Here is a 19,762-nt window from a genome sequence, read left to right as displayed (position 1 = left end):
CACTTGACAGAGTTGTCAATCTGCTTCCTCTCAAGAGGTGGGTAGTTACACCCATTCTGCAGAGAAGGGCAAAAAAAGCTCAGAAAAGTTACTTTCTCATGCTTCAAGTTATCCAGCTTGGGATCACTGGATCACAGATGTGTGTGAAAAGGATGGTAAAAAAAAAAAATACTATCAACAATGACTTAAGAAATATTAACAGCCAACATTTACTAACAGCTAGATATTGCCCTGTTACAGATGAGGAAACCATGGTGCAGAGAGGTGAAGTGACTGATTAAACTGAAGGCTGTTTAAACCCTCCAGAAGGATGGAAGCACAGCCTTTACAGCCACTCCTGGGTGGGGGTGCCTGGGGCTGCCACATTCCATGTTACCTGCTTTTTCTGAGGCTTCTCGCCTAGTCCTCACCAGCTACCCTACCGACTGGGCATCTTTTTTAACAGAGGTTACTGAGGCCCCCAGTTCTGGGCAGGTGGCAAATGGTAAGAAGCAGGGCCTGGATTTGAATAGGGAACTAACTACAGGTGCAGACTCACAACTCTCTTTCCCATTTTGCAACCCTCACGCCTGCTGTGACCAGGAACAACCGCGTCCGCATGAACGGGCCCTCTCTTCTCCGAGGCTGTGTGGCTCAAGAGAGAGGAACAACGTCTGCCTCCATTTCTTCTGTCCTCCTCCGAGGATGTCCCTGTAGTAGGCTTCTTCCAGGGGGACTGTGTAGAATCGGACTCTGCCCCAGAAAATCTCAGGCCGGCCTCTCTCTTGCGTAGGCCTCCACTTCTTCATCTGTAAAATGGGGAGGCATGAACGCTCAGGCTTCCGATAGTTTTGTGTAATCTGCAAGGCGCTTTGGCAAAGGCCCCTTCTCTCCAGTGAAAGCCCAGCAAGGGGCCACAGCAAACCGATTGGAGCGTCCAGAACTTCACAAGTAAGGGATTTGCCCTCCCCCGGCCCAATTCTTTGGGCCTCAAGCAGCGACCCCCAAGCCCTGTCTACACTCGCCTTCGTGCTCTTAACTCAGAAAGTGATCTCTCAAATGCCTGGAAATATGCCCGCCCTAGCGAGGTCTGACGTTCCCCGTATCTACTCCGCACTGCACAGGTAAGAAGAATGAGCTCAGAGAGGGGCAGCCTTTTGCCCGAGGTCACACAGCGAAGGACTAGGGGGTGGGGAATGGTGGGGGAGCGGTGTTGTGGAATTCCAGGCGGACGTTGGCGCCCGCTTGTCTGCCCGCTTCTGATACCCGGGTTCGGGAGAATAGGCCGCTAACGAGCGGCCCATTAGGAGGAATTGTCACTCCTCTGGGAGCGAGGTTGTCCCATTAGGGCGAATTGTCATTCCTCCTGGAGCGAGGTTGTCCCGGCTCCGCGCAGGCTGAGTGCCGGGGCCGAGAGCAATTAACGCGGCTCCGGCTCGGGCAGCCGCCTCTGCCCGGGGCAGCGGGGGCGGGGCGCCCGGCGCGGCTGGAGCCGGTCACCCGGCGCAGCCCCTTCCCCCGGAGCCCGCCTTTCATCTCCCCGCGCCTGGCGCCTGCCCGCAGCCCTGGCCCGTCTACAGCCCCCTCCCCCGCCCATCCCCCGCCTCCTCCGAGCCGCCAGGATCCAGCGACCGGTCCTGGAGTTGCAGACGCGGCGGTCCGCGCGCACTCCTTCACGGTTTTCGCCTCCAGACTTGCGGTGCGCGTGCGCGGCCGCTCCACGCGTGGCTGGGGCGCGTGCGAAAGTGGAGCGCGGCGAGTCTGCGCGCACCCGCCGGTGCTGCAAGGGGGATGCCCCGGTCCTCCGCTCCTAGCTACGTGACCTCGCCGCAGAATTACCGCTTCTTGGCTTTAGGCTTTTCATGGGAAAATAATTTCTGCCCCGAGCGATGTGTTGGAAGAAACAAATGAGACCCTGGAAGACAGGTTCAGATACTAATGGAGAGGTGATGCTCAGTGGTGACTGAGTTCCTGTTGGAACCTCACATTTTTGCTTGCGAATGTGTCACCGAACTCACCTTTACTGAATGCTCCGTACATGCCAAATCCAGGCCTCTGCTAAGGGACCGTATGCTTTTCAGGGCGAGCCGAATTCTCAGTCCCGAAGGTTTTACAAAGAACCCATCATGAACTCCGTGAAAGGGAGCGACACGCCTCATTTTGGATATCTGGCAGAGAAAGCAATAAATTGTTGCTGCTTTTGATATACAATAATGTGGTGGCGTTTGTTTGGACCCCCTACACCTGCTAGTTATTTTCTCTAGCCTCTTGAATGGAACTGCCACTAGAGTGATTCTGGTTAGGGATTCTTTCATTCTAGAGATTTTTTTTTTTTTAAAGACGGAGTGGGGGGGTGCGTAAGGAAGAAGTAAAGCGACCAGGGTCACGCGGCCAGGAAGAGGTGAATACAATATTCTAAAAAACGCAGCCAACTCAGGAGCAAATGCACAGACGGGGCTTTCCATAAAAGGTTAGAATTATGTTGCGCTTCCACTCTTCACAGCAGAAGAGAGACCCTTTCCAGAATTGTCCAACCCCAGCAGGGAGCTGGGGAGGGAGCCGACAGAAAATAAGACAGGCTGGTTTCTCCCTGGACATCTATTCATGACCAAAACTTAGTATCCTGGCTTAGAACACCAGTTTGTTTTTTTTTTTCAATTTCTTCTATTTTGTCATTTCCGGCTTCATACTTTTCATCCCTTGCCTGGGCATCAGGAGTAGGGGAGAGGAACTTACTGGATCCTCTCCTAGAAAAGTTCATCAAACGAGCTCTAGCAGTACTGATTTAAGGAAAAGAAAAAATCTCAGGAATGAGTCTGCATGTCCCCTAACTGACAAATACTAACAAGGAGTTTTCAAGAACAGTTATCAAACAGTGGCTGGGTACCACCCAACTGAAAACTGAACCATTTGTACATTTTGGCAGCTGAGTACTAAACGAATTTCAGGTTTTGCTTCCAAAATATATACCCTGCACCTTGCTTAGCTACCTCTAGAAGGCACAGAACTTAATGTGGATTTACTGTACAGTATTTGAGATGCTTATCGAGCCAACTAGAAAGTATGACTCAAGGGGAAAATGCATAAGGCATATATCTCCAGATAGCTTTCATAATTGTTGTGTGTGAATTTTTAAATAACTTTCTCTGAACTTTCAGTTTCTTGATAGTGGTGGGAGAGGAGGTTTGAGAAGGCTGTGTTTAGGACTTATTTACTTTTAATCATTTATTCAGGACCATTTTTAATCAATTTGAGTTAAGTGGCCAGTGCAGTGTTTTTATCCTCTAAGAGTCAGTAACACTTATTCTGGTTATCCTAGGCCAGCACAGTTTCACTCCAGGCAGAGGTTTGGGGTGAAGGGACATGCTCTAGGAAGTGGATCTAGGGGTCAAGTTTCTCTTGCATAGCGAGGTAGCTCCAAGGTCTGGTCATTTCACTAGTTAAAAACAATGTCCCTTCTTTCCAAAGCTTTGGGAACTGTTTAACAAGCATCTGCTGTGTGCAAGTCCCTGAGCTGGGATACTTCTATTCACCTCATCATCTTTAGGATATAGGAAATCACTCGGATATAGGAAAAGGCAACCATAGCATAGTAGGAGTCATTTGAAGCAATAGGTGTTGACCCAGTGGCCTGCAGTGAAACTGGTCTCTGCACTTTGTAAGCTTCTGTGCTCTCCCCTTTCCCATACTGAGACAGTCATCACTAAGGCTTTGAGATGTAATTACCCAGGGTATAATTTCAAGTGGGGTGGGGATATCTATACTTTGTTGTTGTTGTTGTTGTTGTTTTTTAACCAGGTGCAATGAATAAAAATGTGCTTCCCTAAAACACACAGGCTGAGGTGTGCAAACTTGGCACCCAATATTTATGAGATTTGCGCTGGGTGGGGGGGTGGGGGGTGGTGGTGGTTGGGAAGCACTAGATATTATCTATGCCTTTTCCTCCCTCCTCCTCCTTGAAGACAAACACTGGCACCTAAACACACAGAACAAACACAGGCTCAAACAAACTCATAAACAAACAATGCACGCAGTCTTGAGAAAAAGGTCGGATCCGGATTTCGTCCAGTGAGGAGATTCAGGGAAAAGAAAACGCCAGGATTTCGAGTTTTAAGAGTGTGCTGGTTTTGCTTTTGAGTGTAAGAGATGGAAAGCCCTGCTTTAAATTTTCCAGCTACTTGGGGGAGAGGGTTGTCGTAACCACCTACCTCTCTGACTCCCTCCGACCCCTGTCCTAGGGAAGTTATAGTAATAGCAAACGCTGCTGGGCACTTGCTAATAGCGAAATATCTTCTCTTGTAAGCGCCACGCGTGTAGTATTTCCTTTAACAGGGATGCTGGCCCTTGCTTTCAGTGCTGACCCCGAAAACTGTTAAGTTAGCCCAGTTTCGGTCATAGTAGGAGCTTCATCAAGGTTTTTTGCAATGTCAGTTGCAGATTTTAAACGTGCTCTGGAGCGGAGAACCTTTTTAAAAGAGGGGTCAAAAGAGAGAAGAAATGGGACTCGGCGAACTTCCTCTTTAAATAATCGGCCTTAATTACGCCTTAGACTTTTCAGTTTTGGCGTGATTATAACCCTTGAGGGATCGCCTAATAACAACTCTGCTGACTGCTCCTGTAATTAACTCCTAATTTATTTCAAACAGAAAAAAAAAAAAAAAGTCCCAGCCTCTTCCGGAAGAACCAATCGGAGGCTAGCGTTCGTGGCGTCAGCGCCAGGGCCAGCGCGGATTGGCTGAGCGCAGTCTCTCACTTCCCCTTGGAGGAAAGGCCCGGCTCCCGGCGCGCCCCTCCCGTCTCCCCCCAAAAAAGTTTGAGTCGCAGCTGCCGGGTTGCCAGCGGAGTCGCGCGCTGGGAGCTACGTAGGGCAGAGAAGTCATGGCTTCTCCGTCCAAAGGCAATGACCTGTTTTCGTCTGATGAGGAGGGCCCGGCGATGGTGGCCGGACCGGGCCCGGGGCCTGGGGGCGCCGAAGGGGCAGCGGAGGAGCGCCGCGTCAAGGTCTCCAGCCTGCCCTTCAGTGTGGAGGCGCTCATGTCGGACAAGAAGCCGCCCAAGGAGACGTCCCCACGGCCAGCCGAAAGCGCCTCCGCAGGAGCCACCCTGCGGCCGCTTCTGCTGCCTGGCCACGGCGTCCGGGAAGCTCACAGCCCCGGGCCGCTGGTCAAGCCCTTCGAGACCGCCTCGGTCAAGTCGGAAAATTCAGAAGACGGAGCGGCGTGGATGCAGGAACCGGGCAGATACTCGCCGCCGCCAAGTGAGTGCCTGCGGGAGCCGGGACCAGGAGTAGATGGGGTGCGCGGGGTGCCGAAGGGAACTAGGGGCCAGTATTCCAAGCTGTGGGTACGGAGGCCCCTCTGTACTATGCGCCCCCTAAAGCAAGCATTGCAAGGTCTTGGCCCCTTAATATCCCCAGAGTCCAGCGGCATCCAAGACACCTTCTGGGTGATACTCGCGCAGCGCGTGTTCGGGATCCCCCAGCTGTACCAAGTATTATATACAGTTGCCACCTCCCTCGTCTTTGAAGGGCGAACCCAGCTGGGTTGGCGGGGGTCGCTCGGCTGTCGTTTGCTCCAGCCCACAGCCCTGCGCTCAGGCCACTTCGCGTTTTCTCTCTGTCCGTCGGGGTTTCAGCGTAGGGCGTGAAGAAGGATTCTCATTTAATGTGCGCCCGAATATATGCCAGGCAGAGGCGGAGTGTCTTACTGTTTTCCAAAGTTCAGAACCCTGCGAGGTGTGCCCTCATTTTAAAGATGAGCGCGTTAAAATCTAATCGGACTTGGGGGTAGCAGCGATCATCTTCCGTTGGTCCCCGGGGCATCGAAGCACGATCCCTCGGAGGGATGGCGGCAGAGACCTATGCGGCGAGGAAATATCTCCCGACGGCCGGCACGTCGCTTCGCTGGGAGCGGGCTGGGGTCAGTGGCGTGGGGCTCCGTTTGGCTCAGAGTAATAATTAACAGCATTCCAGCAGCGCTTGAGTTTACAAAGTGGTGCTTATTAGTTCACCAGATCCCGGTCATCGCTGGAACCTCCAAGTGTGGGGAGAAGCCCGGGACCTGTGGTTATCTCAGTGTTCAGACACCAAGACTTTGAGGATTAAACTTGCTGAGCCTGGTCACCAACAGTGGCAGAACTGGGCCAGGGGCCCTGGTGTCCAAGCCCTAGCCCTGGCCGCCTTTGATCCTCCTACCCATAGAGACCAAGCAGAGGCTGAAACACCTGCACCCCGCTTCCTGCCAATAAGGAAAAACAGAGAGGCCCAGAAGAGCTGATTTCTCTTCCAGCATTTACATCTATTTGGGGGCCTTGGGTATTTTTTGCAATTTGGACAACCCATTCATTCCCTATAGCTCCTTTTACTTATATCTCCTGACGTTTAAGATCTCTCTGCCCGCACTGTACCTCTAGGAAAGGTGAGAGAGAAGGGGCCTGCGGAGGGATTTTTTCCCCAAAGCTAGGAGCATCACATTTTACCCTATTTCCATCAACTGGGAAAACTCAGATACAAAGTATTTTGTGAACAGAACAAGGCCATATAACCAGACATCAGTGGCGGTCCCCTCTGGCATCTTTCTCCACCCTGTTAGAAACTCCAGAAGATTCAAAGGGCATGGAGATTAAGGACTCAAAGAATTTAAACTCAAGTTTGCACAGCGCTTTATAGCACTTTTCACCATATTATCTTATCTGATCTCTGTGTGGCTGAAGCCAGCCTCCCAGTAACAGATGAGGACATTTCAGCAGAGTTCAGAGGAATCTGCACACATCGAGTTTGGGCTTGACAAGAAAGGCTTGGGGACATTGAATGATCACCTACCTGGTGGCAGCCCAGGACTCTGGGCATTCTAAAATTTGGTAGTCTGAACTGCAGGATCAGTATTAACCCATTTTATTGATGGTGAAATAGAGGCTCAGAAACTTTAAGGAACTTAATTTGTTTTGACAAATATTGCATGTCTTGTGTATTCATAGGCCTGGGTCAATTCCCAGCCTCCATCAATGATTCAGACCTTACAGGGAGTAGTGTCCAAAGGTCAGAGATTTCCACTTCCTTAGGTTCTTGGGGTTCTGTAAATATGCCTGCCAGGGCCCAAGGTAAGGCAGCCCTGGATATGGCCTTCTCATGAGAAAAATTGGAGATTATGAGAAAGGATTTAACTTTAAAATAAACTTTAAAGTTTGTTTTAACTTTAAAACAAAGAGTGGGTCAGTCGTGGTTTAGGCCTGGAGATGGCCTCGGGAGCCCTGTGGTAGAAGCAGTGGGCTCCGAGAGGCTGGGGCAGGAGGGAGCCACTTACCCAGGCCGGGTTTTGTTAATTCATAGGCAGTAGGACCCTATGCCCTTTTGCTTGGTATAATCTCCTGCTTCAGGCTTAAAATGGAGTAGAGATGGGAGGGCGAGGAGTGGTATGCTGGGTAGGAAGCCTCATAACCTTATAGCTTTGATATACCGCAAGATACCCATCTCCTGGACTTCATAATTCAGATGCAGGCCCTAGGATCAGCAGAATGACTGTGCCCAGGCATGGAGTTCCTTTCAACAGGGGCAAGTGTAGACTCCAAAAGCTTGGTGTCTGTGCTGTGACCACTGGGTTCTCCCAAGCAGCCGGGTCAAGTCTTTGAAGGGTGAGAATTTCACAGATCTCTGAGTCTCTGTTGTTATTTTATTTGTAAATTAAGAAGTAGGCACCCCTAGCTCTCTGGCTTACTTAGGGATTAGCATATGCAAAAGTATGCACTCCTGTGGTAATTTCTTAGCCATCCATTGCCCAGACTTCTGGTTTTTGACTGAGTGCAGAACCCACTACCTCTTTTTAATCACTTAAAGTGATGGTTAATAATGTCACATTAGGACAAGTCCATTTCTTGTTGGAAAGGGAGGCTGGGTTGGCTCTTGTGCTGCGTCACCCTCAACTATGAAGTGCAAACTTCCTTGGGCACCAAAGTAACTAAACAAGAAATGCGGCATTCTCCCTTTGCGGTGCTTACTACTGTGGCTGCGTTTGGAAAATTAGCATAGCTCATAAAAGCCAGATGCAGAAAATGAATTGTTCAGCATCTGTCCCTTACCTCCCCCCCCCCGCCCCCCGGCCCAATTCCCTTTAAGGAAGAGCCCAAAGTTAGTTGATTCTATGGAAACATAAGGATGCTCGGTCCTATGACTTCCTATAATTGAATCCATTTTAAATGTAGAGGCTGGATGCCATTGGCATACCTTTATTTTGCTTGTTATTCTTTCTTTCTAAACTCCAGCAACAAGCTAATCATTTACACGTTTGCTCCAAACCATAGAATGGGTAGGAGAGATGACTAAGATGTCATCACATGCTCTCAATTCAGGAGGCAGCATGATTTCCCCTGACATTTACATTTATGGGCAAGCTAATTTTTCCCTCCTTCTGTAAAGTTTATATTACAGAAGCACCCAGCCAAGAAAGTTATCCCACATCCAGTTCTGTGAAATGATGTTCAGGTTTTATAATCTGTAGACTGGAGGGAACGACAGCTGTGTGGTTGTTTATTGCATGAGGCTGCTCCCCAATCCAAAGATGCTATTAATTTACCGCAGACCTTATCGGCACAATTATCCTCCATAAATATGCTGATGCAATCCCAACATTTCCTGGTACAGAGAGGGGACCAACTCAGTTTATAAGATCCTGTTCGTTTTCCTTCTCATATGTGATTATTTCAGCATCCTAGGGATGTGAGGATTATCATGAAACACCGCCCCCCCCTTTAAGATGAGTCATCAGGAAGAGACGGGGTTTTGTTTTTCAGACAACCCTCAGCTCTCTTGGCATATCAGGGATCTGTTTATGTTTCATGATCTCTAATGCTGTTTGTTTGCCATATAGAAAATTCTGTGACACCATTTAACTCCCCAACTTTTTGTAAAAAGTTTCAATTTTTTAAAGCAAAACAACAAATCCATTAAAGTTTGGTCCTTCTCAACCCTCCACCACCAAAAAACACATCAACCATTCATGGTTTTCACCGAGGTTCCTTTTTGAACGGTGAAGAGGAGCCCCTCCCTCCCGCCCACATGGACATACCTGGTGACAAAGCCACTTTCTTTTGCTAACTCACTCTCCATTTCTGTTCCTTAGGACACATGAGCCCCACCACCTGCACCCTGCGGAAACACAAGACCAATCGGAAGCCGCGCACACCCTTTACCACGTCCCAGCTCCTCGCTCTGGAGCGCAAGTTCCGCCAGAAACAGTACCTCTCCATCGCAGAGCGGGCAGAGTTCTCCAGCTCTCTGAACCTCACAGAGACCCAGGTCAAAATCTGGTTCCAGAACCGAAGAGCCAAGGCGAAAAGACTGCAGGAGGCAGAACTGGAAAAGCTGAAAATGGCTGCAAAACCTATGCTGCCTTCCGGCTTCAGCCTCCCTTTCCCCATCAACTCTCCCCTGCAAGCAGCATCTCTATATGGTGCATCTTACCCTTTCCATAGACCTGTGCTCCCCATCCCGCCTGTCGGACTCTATGCAACTCCAGTGGGATATGGCATGTACCACCTATCCTAAGGAAGACCAACTCAATAGACTCCAGGACGGATGTTTGTTTAAAAGCCTCCCCCCTCCCTCTCCAAGAAGACAGTCCCGCTCTGCAAACATTGCATGCACCACCCTCAGCGGCTAGGTCGACAGGGCCACAGACATAGTTCCAATTGCTTCTTTTGACTGGAGACACCCAAGCCCCATTTTTTTGGTTAATCTACCAGATGCGGACCCCCCCCCTTCTCCTTTCATAAAGATTGGCTCTGATGGTTTTTATATATAAATATATATATAATAAAATATAATACATTTTTATACAGCAGACATAAAAATCAAATTATTTTGAAAGGCAAAATATATATATATATATCCTTTTTCTCTATATATCACCTTCCTAAAAGACTGCTTAAGTCTACCTGTTGTTTATTTTCTTATGGGGGAGACAAATTATTTGCTAAAATTGCTGAAATCTGGTGATTTGGATGGAATAACTGACTTTAGCTTATGGAAAACAAACGTTAGAATTAGACATTACTTGCATAAGGAGTAGATATGGAGAGATTCCTCCCAGGGAAGGGACACACCATGTTTTTGCATTTTTCATGTGCATTAAAAACTCACATACATTGAAAACTCACCAGGCATGACCCTATTTGGCCCTATATTTTCCCCCCTCTCCACCTTGTTTGTTACACATTATTAAAAGTTTTTGTAAGATCAGTAAAAGGAGATGAGACTCCTAAGAGTCCTCAGGGGTAAGGTGGAAAACGGAGGTCCTTCCTAATTCCTCTCAAGGCTGTTGCTTAACTTCATTTCCGATAACTGGGGAGTGAAAAGTTAAAGCGTGTTGGGAGGAATTGATGTTTCTGTGAACTACTAGGTACGTCAGTCCTCACGCATTGCAAAGGCAATTGGGGGAGGGGTGTAGTTAATTATCTGCTTTAAAAAAATGAGTATTTTGTAACCATTGTCTATATGCTAAATATTCTTGAACAATGAATAGATCCAAAAGGAAGAAAATCATGCTTTCTCTGTGTGTACCTATTGTATGTGCTAAACTTACTAGAAAAATTGATATACTTTTTAACATGTTGGGGGCAGAGGGTAAAGCCATGTTTTGACTTGGTAAAAAACGGTGTTGTCAGACAGCCCATATAGCTCCTTGGTATTTAATCTTTCTATCCAGCCCCCCCTCCCTGCCCCAAGTATACTTTTATCCCTTTGAAAGGGTGCCTTGTATAATTTTATATATTTTATTGAAGAGTTATTTCTTATCTCTTATTCTGAATTAAATTAAACGTTTGTTTTATTGCAGTAAAGTCTGTCCAAAGTCACAATTATTTTTAAGAGGCGCTCTGTGTTGTTTAGCTGGACTTAGCCCAGAAATGCCACCCAGATGGGGGAGGGGGCCTGGTAATTTTTATGATGATTTTAATGTGAATCAATCAAGAGCTGTGGCCAGATTCAGCCCGGGGTAGGGAAGTCCATTGAAAACAGCAAAAGACTTTGAACTGCTTCCTTTCGCAGCTTGTGTTACTCACAGAAAATTGCTATTAGGAGTTTTTCAAATCAGTGAAAGATGAGCTTAGAAGTGGCAGGGCCCAGGGATAGGCCAGAATCTGAAGGGTTTTTCAAGGGAAAAATCTTGAACTTGAAATCTCAGCTAAACAAAACAAGCTGAGGGAACGGACCTATATAGTTCTTTGCAAATGGAGATGGTAACTGGATGCATTCGCTTGGGGGGTTGGGTGCAGGATAGATGGATGCCTGTTGCCCTTTCAGGACTGTGTCAAATCACGTTCCGTTTACCATTCCTATCTGCCTTCCAAGGAGATCGATCTTGAACAAATGCTCTTTTCGGTTTGTAGCGGGAAGGTAGTCCATTCAAGTGCCCTTTGCTTTGCAATCTCTCTTTCCCCTGGCTACGGAACGGGGGTCAGGCTTGGGTTTTGAAGCATCACCATGAAAATAAATTGGTAATGGGTAGAGGAAGCGGGGAAGAATCAAACTCCGCTTTCTGTTGCACAAAGAAACCAAGCGGCCATTGATGATACCTTTCCGAGGGCTGTTTTCGGATGAGGGGCTCCGGTGACCCTGGGAACAAGTCGGAAGGGAGCGGAAAGCTTGGTGGTGGGGGGACTGGAACCTGACACCTACTAGGACTAGCGCTTTCGTCCGTTTCCTTTGTGCCCACACCCGGTTTAGAGGTGGGCTCCGGAAACTCCATTTTCCGGTCGGGCAGAGGCTCCCAAGGTCGGGCGGTGAGTTTCTCCTGCGAAGTGTGATCCAAACCCAGGGATCTCCTCCGAAGTTGGGGGTCCGACCGATTTCTCCCAGCTCCGCCACTGCACTCCGGAGCTGGAGTGATCTGCAGGGGCGTCTCAAACCTCCCCGAACTTGTGCCCTAGCCGTCCCGCTGGGCCATCTCATTTACGGGATGCGTTTTCCGAAGGCCGAAGCCCTTCCCAGTTTCATCATCAGCCGCCAAGCTGGGTCCCTAATGAACCAGCCCATCGAGCTTCTTTCCCGGGGCCTCTCAGACCCCAACCTCCGGCTATCTCAGCCCAGGATAAGGGATCCGGAGACACTGCCGCCTCTGGGTTAAGAGTCAGCTTGCCCCAGAGAGGAGGGGGTCACTGGCCAGAGTGGTTTTCGGAGAATCCGGGCTGCGTCCTGAGTGGTCAGCGGGGCGGATTGGAAACCGTCTAAGCGTCTGCGCATTTCCTCAATCGCCCTAAATCCCACGAAAAACTGAGGCCGGGAGGGGGAAAAGAGTCGCTCGGGCTCCAATACATGCACCCTGGGGCTCCTGGGTGGATGGGGTTACCCCCTAGTCGAGGACGTGGCCGGGTTACCGGGGTCCAGACCACGGCCAGAGGTGCGCGGCGCCGCCGGTGCGCGGTGCTCTGGGGCTCCCTCGGAACTACCGGCCCCGCCTTAGGTTTGGCAGTCGCCAGGGTCCCTGCATATGTCGGGCTTGGTATGCAGGCGTTTCAGGGACCAGACCAACAACCTGCGGTGACAGAGGGCCCTGAGTCACCAAGGACCCGCGCAGCGCGCCTTGGAAATGAAAACCGAAGATGTCCGTGTGCCGGCTTTGGCCACAGCCGCCTGCGCTGTCGGGAGACTGGTACACGGCTCCACCCTCCCTTCTGTAATTCTTAAGGCTTCTTTCTAAAACTTCCCAGCAAGACGGTTCTGCTCTCAGGAAGCAGGGGGGACGGAAAGAAGAGGGAATCCTATGTGTTGAGCTCCTACTAAGTATGGTACTAGGCATCTTCGGGCTCATCTCATCTAGTCATTGCACACCCCCCTGGGGGGGTATTATTGATGCCATTTTATAGGTGAGGAAACTGAGGCCCAGGGTCTCACTAAGGTCCCACAGGCCATAAAGGGCAGCAGCAGAATTCAGGCTCAAGTGTGAGCCTGGTGGTAGGGGTGAAGTCTGGCAAAGGGGGTCCTGAGGGACCTGTCTCAGAGGAGTTGAGAGATGAAGGACCCCAGGGAGCTCTCCAGACCCCCCCAGCCCAGATCCCAGCACAGCGCTGCTCTGGAGTCCCTCTCTGCATCCCTTTCCCCACCCCTCATTGCTGTAAGGGGCTCCTCACCCAGGGTGCCAGCTTCTCCATCACAGGGGGACCTGAGGCTCAGCCTGACCAGCCTCCTCCCCCTTGCAGCCCTGGGGAGGAGCAGGGCCGGCAGGAGGTAAGCGGCGAAGGCCCGGCTGGCTGAGAGCAGGCGCTGGTGAAACGTCTGCCTGACCCGACTGAAAAGAGGATCCCTGCCTTTGAGCAGAACCTTGTCTGACCGAATGAAAACTCCCACGGCCATTCTTTGCTATAAAAGCGGCTCATTTGCCACGGGTTGGAGAGGCCACCTCCCCACCCCCAATCCCTTTCCAGTGCTGGGTTTGGAATAAACATAAACCTCATTTATAAAAGAACCCACGTCACACACACACACACACACACACACACCCCTCCCTGAAGTCACAGGGCCCAGTTGGTGAAGTTGATTGTGCCTGTTTTCCCCTTCAATGTAAGTTAAAAAAAGAAATCTCAAGATTGGTGATGCTGTAGGCTTCCTTAATGAAATCAATGAAATCAGTCAGAGAGCAATGAGGAAAAGTCTGCTGTCAACTCCTGGACCCTCCACCCCTCTCCCACCCCCGACAACCCTCTCACCTCCCTCCCTGCTAGGAACTAAATAAAAAGCAGTAAAATTACTTTCCAAAATAGCCTGCTTCAAAGCAGAACAGAGTGCCCGGCTGCGGGAATCCTGAATCCTGCCCTGATAAGGTTCATAATAATCAAATCCAAACTCCATCCACCTCCTCTGACTCTTTCCAACCTCCTCCGGACCCCTCTGCATTTGTTGATGAAAACACTTTGATGTCCTGAGTCCTCCAAACAATTATTATTATAATTTTAAACAACCTGGTATTTTCCATTACTAACGGCTCGGGCTTTGAAGTTACACCTCATAATTTCCTAAATTAAATAAATCATTTTAAGTTTGCACTGGGAGGCTTTTAATAGCAGAGAAAGGAATATCATTATCTTATTGAGACCCAATTGTGGTGGCTCCAGTTTGGCTGTAGCTAGGGGCAAAGTAGGCTCACTCTAACAGACCTACTTTATTAACCTCCCATAACTCTTGAAAGAACATTTTTATATTTTCTTTGATTTCCCCCCTCCCTCTCTTGTTTTAAAGCTGTCCCAACCTTTAATTAGTGCCTAATATGAAAAGCATTATTTTTTTAATGCTATGTAATTTACCAGCGGCAACAGGCCAACTTAACAATTGTTTATTAGACTTGGTTTTTCACACAGGGCAAAGAATGCCGCTCCAAACCCAACTTTTCATGGGTGGTTGCACTAATTAATACAGTGTCTGAGGCTCCTAGGGGGTTTTTTAATATTGAAGCCTATGGGGGCGGAAGGGGGTTTTAGAAGTCCAGCTCCCGCCGCCGACGTTCTCGCTCTGATTTCTTTCATGCTGTTTTGATCCTGTCTGTGGAGTCAGCACAGACAGAAACTGTGCCCTGGCTCCGGAGACGACGATGACAACGGCCCCGGGAGCCCCCCAGCACCTCCTCTTGTGATTTATGGCGTATGGGGCCCGACTTGGGGTGCAGGGAGCCCGCTGCTCACTCTGGCCCTGCGGCGGGGGGAGCTGCCCCTCGTCCAGCCTGGAGGGGCAAGGAGCTGGCCTGGGGCTATCGTTGGGCCAGAGTCAGGCTGCTGGGGGCACATGCCAGGTCTCCCCGGCAGCAGGCAGCGCTGAGCTCCGGGCCGAGAACTGGCTGAGGGTGAGGCAGGGCTGGGGTGGGGGTGCAGACACAGCGCGCGAGGCGCCCGGCCAGCGCTGCCTCCTTTGGGCTTTCCAGTTACCTTTGTTGTTGCTGTTGACTGACTCAGTCCGACTCTTGGTGACCCCATGGAGAGCAGGACAACAGGCTTCCCCTTCCTTCACTATCTCACTATTTGAGTTTGCTCAGATTCATGTTATCTTTATCTCCCTTATTGCCCCCATTTTTTTTTTTGTCTTTCATGCACCATCTTATCTTAAGCCCACTCCTCACTTTCTTATTTTTTTTAATCTTTTGCTCTCTTTTATTTATCTGCTTTCAACCTTTTTCAGGTCTGTCCCACTCTCTTTTTAATTTTTTTCTCTTTATCGTCAGTCCATACAATTCCTCTTCAGGGTCTCATTCTTAACTTCCTCTTTTCTTCCTCTTGTCTTCATTTTCCTGTCATTTTGTTTCTCCACGTGTCTCCCAATAGTTTTTCCTTTTCTATTTATTCTTATTCCTACCTACTTGCCCCCTTCTCGTTCTGTGTTTTTATTCTCTCTTCCCCGGTTCCAGCGATCCCGTGCCCGACTGATCGCAGGAACCCCGCCAGCCCCCGCTGGCCCCGCTCCTTCGGACGCTGCGCCCTCGCTCAGGGGGGCTCCCGGCGACCACCTCCCTTCGGTGCCCTCCCCGCCCCTGCTGCACCTGGCAAGCCAGCAAGGAAGAGGCCTCTGGGCAGGGGGGAGGGCAAGTCGCTGGGCTTCTCCCTGGAACCGTGGGCGTCGCGGGCGAGAAGGGCAGCGCCGGCCGAGAAGGGCCAGGTCCCCGCGCTCAGCCCCTCCGCCCCGCCCGCCGCCGGCCGCCCGTTTGATGTCGCGGGCCCGGCAGGAATGCGGCCGGGTTATCAATCACCCAGCTGGATCCCGAAGGTCTCGGCCTAATCACATTTAATTGCTCGTGGAGGCCCACTCTCGCCCCGGGCCGGCCGCCGCGCTCAATTACTCCCCAAATACCTGCCATCAATAAATGCGCGCTGACACCGGCCCGGCCCGCTCCTCTGGCCTAGGACATCTCGGCCGACCAGGCGCCCCGCATCCCGCTCCCACCCCCTTCCCCGTCATTAAACTTACACCTCTACGGCCAGAGGAGCAAGCCAAGCAGATAATAACAGTCCCCTTTTATTGAGAGCATCCCAAGTGCCAGACACTGGTGCTCAGCGATTTACACACTCCTTGAAGTCTCACCACCGTCTGCCTGGGAGGTGTTACCATCTCCATTTGAATTAAGGGAATTTAGGTTTATTCTTTAATGTTCCCCAGGTGGCAAAGGTAGGCCTTGGCCCTCCTGGGACGCGACCTTGCGACCTCGCAATTCCACAGTCCGTATAAAAGACAATAGTGCCTCCCAGAGGCCAAGGATTTACCTGGAGCCCCGGCACTAAGGTGTGCGAACCAGGTACTACCCACAGGAGCTTGTTTATTCCTCCCACCGGCTCTGGGAAGTGTTTCTGTTTTCCAGATGAGGACTCTGGGGCCTGAGCCCGGGTGTGAGCTGCGGGGAGGTTGCTCTCAAACTGAGGTCCTGAGCTGTCTCCTGCCTGGACAACCACCCTTCACTCCCTTTTGCACTCTACCTTCAGAGCGATCCCGCAACTCAGGAACTGTGATTTCTCTGGTTTTCTCAGAGCAGAAAAACAAACCTAGGACAGTGAAATTCCCAGAAAGGGGGCAAGGCAAGGCTGAATTACACAGCTGGGGAGCTCAGAGCCGGGAAAGCCATGTCAGTTCCAGCAATTTCCATTGCATTCTGCCCCTTCTATCAAGAGCCTTTGATTTAAAATAAGTGCCTTATGTTTGTATTTTATGTAGTTTCCCACTTGTTGAGAGGTAACAATTATACACCTAAACAAGGATGAAGCAGGTGACGCTGACTTACTGTGTGAGGCTTGGGTCGATTTGCAGTAATACTGACATAAAAGGTTAAGTGAAAAGAGTGAGTTACAACATATATATATGTAGAGAGAGAGTTGTGTTAAATATATGTAATGTATTTCAACGAAACAAAGATGCCACCAACTATAATATGCATTTTATATTCTACTTTAAAATAAAAAACTGCCAATTATGATGTAATATCTAATTACCTAGAATTTTATACTTATTATTAGTTATTAAGAGCTCTTCTATATTAAAAAAAAAAGATGTTGTACACCTCAAACTAATAACATATTGTAAGTCAACTGTAATTTTAAAAAGAAGATGAGAGGGGCAAGAGTCATCTAAAGTCAGTGATTAACTTCATTTATACCATACCCTTTCTTAATCCCTTGTATTTTGTTATAAAGTATTGACAGTGTCGAAAATACTCTGATCCTCATTTGGCCCTTGAGGCAATAGATGGGGTATTATTATTATCCCCATGTCATAGAAAATAAAAAGGGTGCTCAGAGAGGTGAGGTCACTTCCCTAAGGTCAAACAGCAAGGAAGCAGAATCAGGCCTGACAGCCAATTGTGTAGTTTCCTCCCTCATGGGGGAGGTTAAGTCCTCACTGGACTAGAAGTCTGTCTAGCTTGCTTTTTTTTTTCTTTTTGACTCAAGAAAGTGTATAAGTCCCTGAAAGGAGTTTCTGGGTTGCAGGACCTTATGTAAAAAGAGCTATTTTAGTAGCAAGCTCTGCCTGTTTTTATTTGAGCGCTGAGAATGCCTGATGATGGAAAAACTGACTTTGTAAAGGAATCGTGTAGAAGATGCTAAGTGCCTCCCCTCCCGAAATTCCATCACAGAAAATCACCTGAAAGGTGGTGGTGATGGATGAGGCACTTATTGATGTGAAATTGGCCAATTTAGGGAAAGTCAGAGGGCTGCAAAGTGTCCCTCGCCCCCTCCTTTCCACCACATCAGCCACTTACCCCTTCTAGTCTTTCCGGTTGGATTTCTCTTTGTTTAGCAATGGGAAGAGAGAGGAGCCAAAAGACAATGTAAAAGATCCCAGGGGTGGGTGTGGGGAATATGATCTCGGGCTTGAGAATTCCAGGAAAGCAACTGGGCAGTGAAGTCATCCCAAATGGGTGTGGGGTGGGGCTGGGGCCACGTGTCTGCCACGTCAGTGCCTTCCCGGGTGCGGGCAGAGGGCAGTGTGAGGTGGCTTCGCCTTTGGGGCTGGACTTGCAGATCTAAATTACTCCTAGGGTTAGGGACTTCTCTGTCCTGTGTAGACAGTTCCACTGAGGCACAGTCCACTTTGAAGAGAAGGTAAAACTGATTTTTCCCTTGCAAGTAGCAGAAGAGTGCCAAGGAAATTTTAGGTCTTAGAAGGAAGGAAGCAATTAGAGGGAAGGCAGATTTCCCGACTCTGATGAAAGCTGAGCCAGATTCAAATGTCTCTTTCAAAGGCAATACTGCCCAAATTTACCTCTACATGCCATCCCTGGCTAAGTGTAGAAAGGGGGAAATTATATGCTTTTTCTGTAATGACTCTTTGGGATTCAAAATTGCAACATGGACAGCACGGGAAACTAAGTCTCCCTTCTCCTTAATCAACAGCGAGTTAAGACCTTTTTGTCTGGATCTCAGCACACACCATTGATGCTGAACATAGATCCCAACATGCCCCAAGACCTTCCTGAAATTCTCCAAACAGAATTATTAAAATACACTACAACTAAGAGGGAAAAGACGATGTTGTTCATCTCCTTGGAGAATAGCTGAATTAAATGAGCACTTTCTATGGGCCAGGAAGTGGATCCCTAATTTCATTCTAATCTGAATAGCAGCTCAGTCTATGTCATCCCATTTTATAGATAAAGAAACTGAGATCCTGAGAGCTTATGTGATTTGCCAGTGGTCTCCCAGATTGGTGGATGGCAGATCCTTGAAGTCCAAGGATCACTGTCTAAAAGCCACTACTGCAGAATGTTCACTGTTTTATTAAGAATTTCCTGTAATTTCACTTACGGGAACAGAAACCAGGTGAAAGAGATTGTCCTTGGGCCCATGGGTTTCTAAATTGATTTAAAATAAAAAATTGTCATCTGAAGCAAAAGACATTTCAGGCTAGTATCTTGAACCAGGCAAGGGTGGAATAATAATATAAAGTCTTAGAGTAGAAGGGAATTTTGTGATCATATTGTGCAAGAGGTTCAGAGTGGAGTAACTTGCTCAAAGTCCCATATGAGCTATGTGGAAGAACAATACTGGGGAAAAAAGTGGGGGGAATAGTTACATCTCTAGTTCAATTCAGCTGATCTGAGCTCAAATAGACATTGGCAAATTGATTTCTGAGCGACCTGACACCCAGGTCTCCTCTACCTTAAATTCTCTTAGCTCACTTAAAGAGACAGTCAGATCAAGAACACTAGAATGAGGGGATGGATTCTGGTCCCCGATAATATCCATCTATGTCCTGCAGTCAGTTCAAATTAAAACCATCTGCGTCTATTATTTGATCTGAACAAATAATATTTTCCCAAGCTTAGAGAAAGTGTGAGTAAAAGCAATTTTTTTTTTCCAGAAAACTTTTGCTATTTTTATCCATCTTGTAACATGCCATCTTGGTAAAAATAGCATGCCTGCTAGGCAACAAGTCTCCAACGCCATCATACTCTCTTCCAAAAAGATTGCTTTGGCTATGCCCCGTTTTTATTGATATTTCGAGGTTTCCACCAAAGGCCATCAAATGAGATACCTGAGTTACTGAGTTCAACTCCAAACCAATAGCTCTGGGGTCTCACTTTACATGTAAATCAAGGCAGGGATTAGCAGTGGGATAAGGGCTTCCCAGGTGGCGCTAGTGGTAAAGAATCTGCCTGCCAATGCCGTAGACAGAAGAGACATAGGTTTGATCCATGGGTTTGATCCCTGGATTAGGAAAGATCCCCTGGAGGGGGGCATGACAACCCCACTCCAGCATTCTTGCCTGGAGAATCCCATGGACAGAGGAGCCTGGCGGGCTACAGTTCATGAGGTCTCAGAGTCA

The 19,762-nt window shown here is 48.9% G+C and overlaps 1 protein-coding gene across 1 annotated transcript; it reads left to right on the top strand.

Moving 5' to 3' along the window:
• The first annotated feature begins 4,767 nt into the window (after positions 1-4,767).
• MSX2 (msh homeobox 2) lies at positions 4,768-10,809 on the top strand. Its single transcript, XM_020908554.2, has 2 exons — positions 4,768-5,236; positions 9,093-10,809. Exons 1-2 carry the CDS (start codon positions 4,858-4,860, stop codon positions 9,515-9,517), a joined length of 804 nt encoding a protein of 267 aa, XP_020764213.1. The 5' UTR covers positions 4,768-4,857; the 3' UTR covers positions 9,518-10,809.
• Positions 10,810-19,762: the final 8,953 nt, after the last annotated feature.

The sequence above is a fragment of the Odocoileus virginianus genome, chromosome 14 (assembly GCF_023699985.2).
Source record: "Odocoileus virginianus isolate 20LAN1187 ecotype Illinois chromosome 14, Ovbor_1.2, whole genome shotgun sequence".
Lineage (NCBI taxonomy): Eukaryota > Metazoa > Chordata > Mammalia > Artiodactyla > Cervidae > Odocoileus > Odocoileus virginianus.
This window is presented reverse-complemented; position numbering and strand designations above follow the sequence as displayed.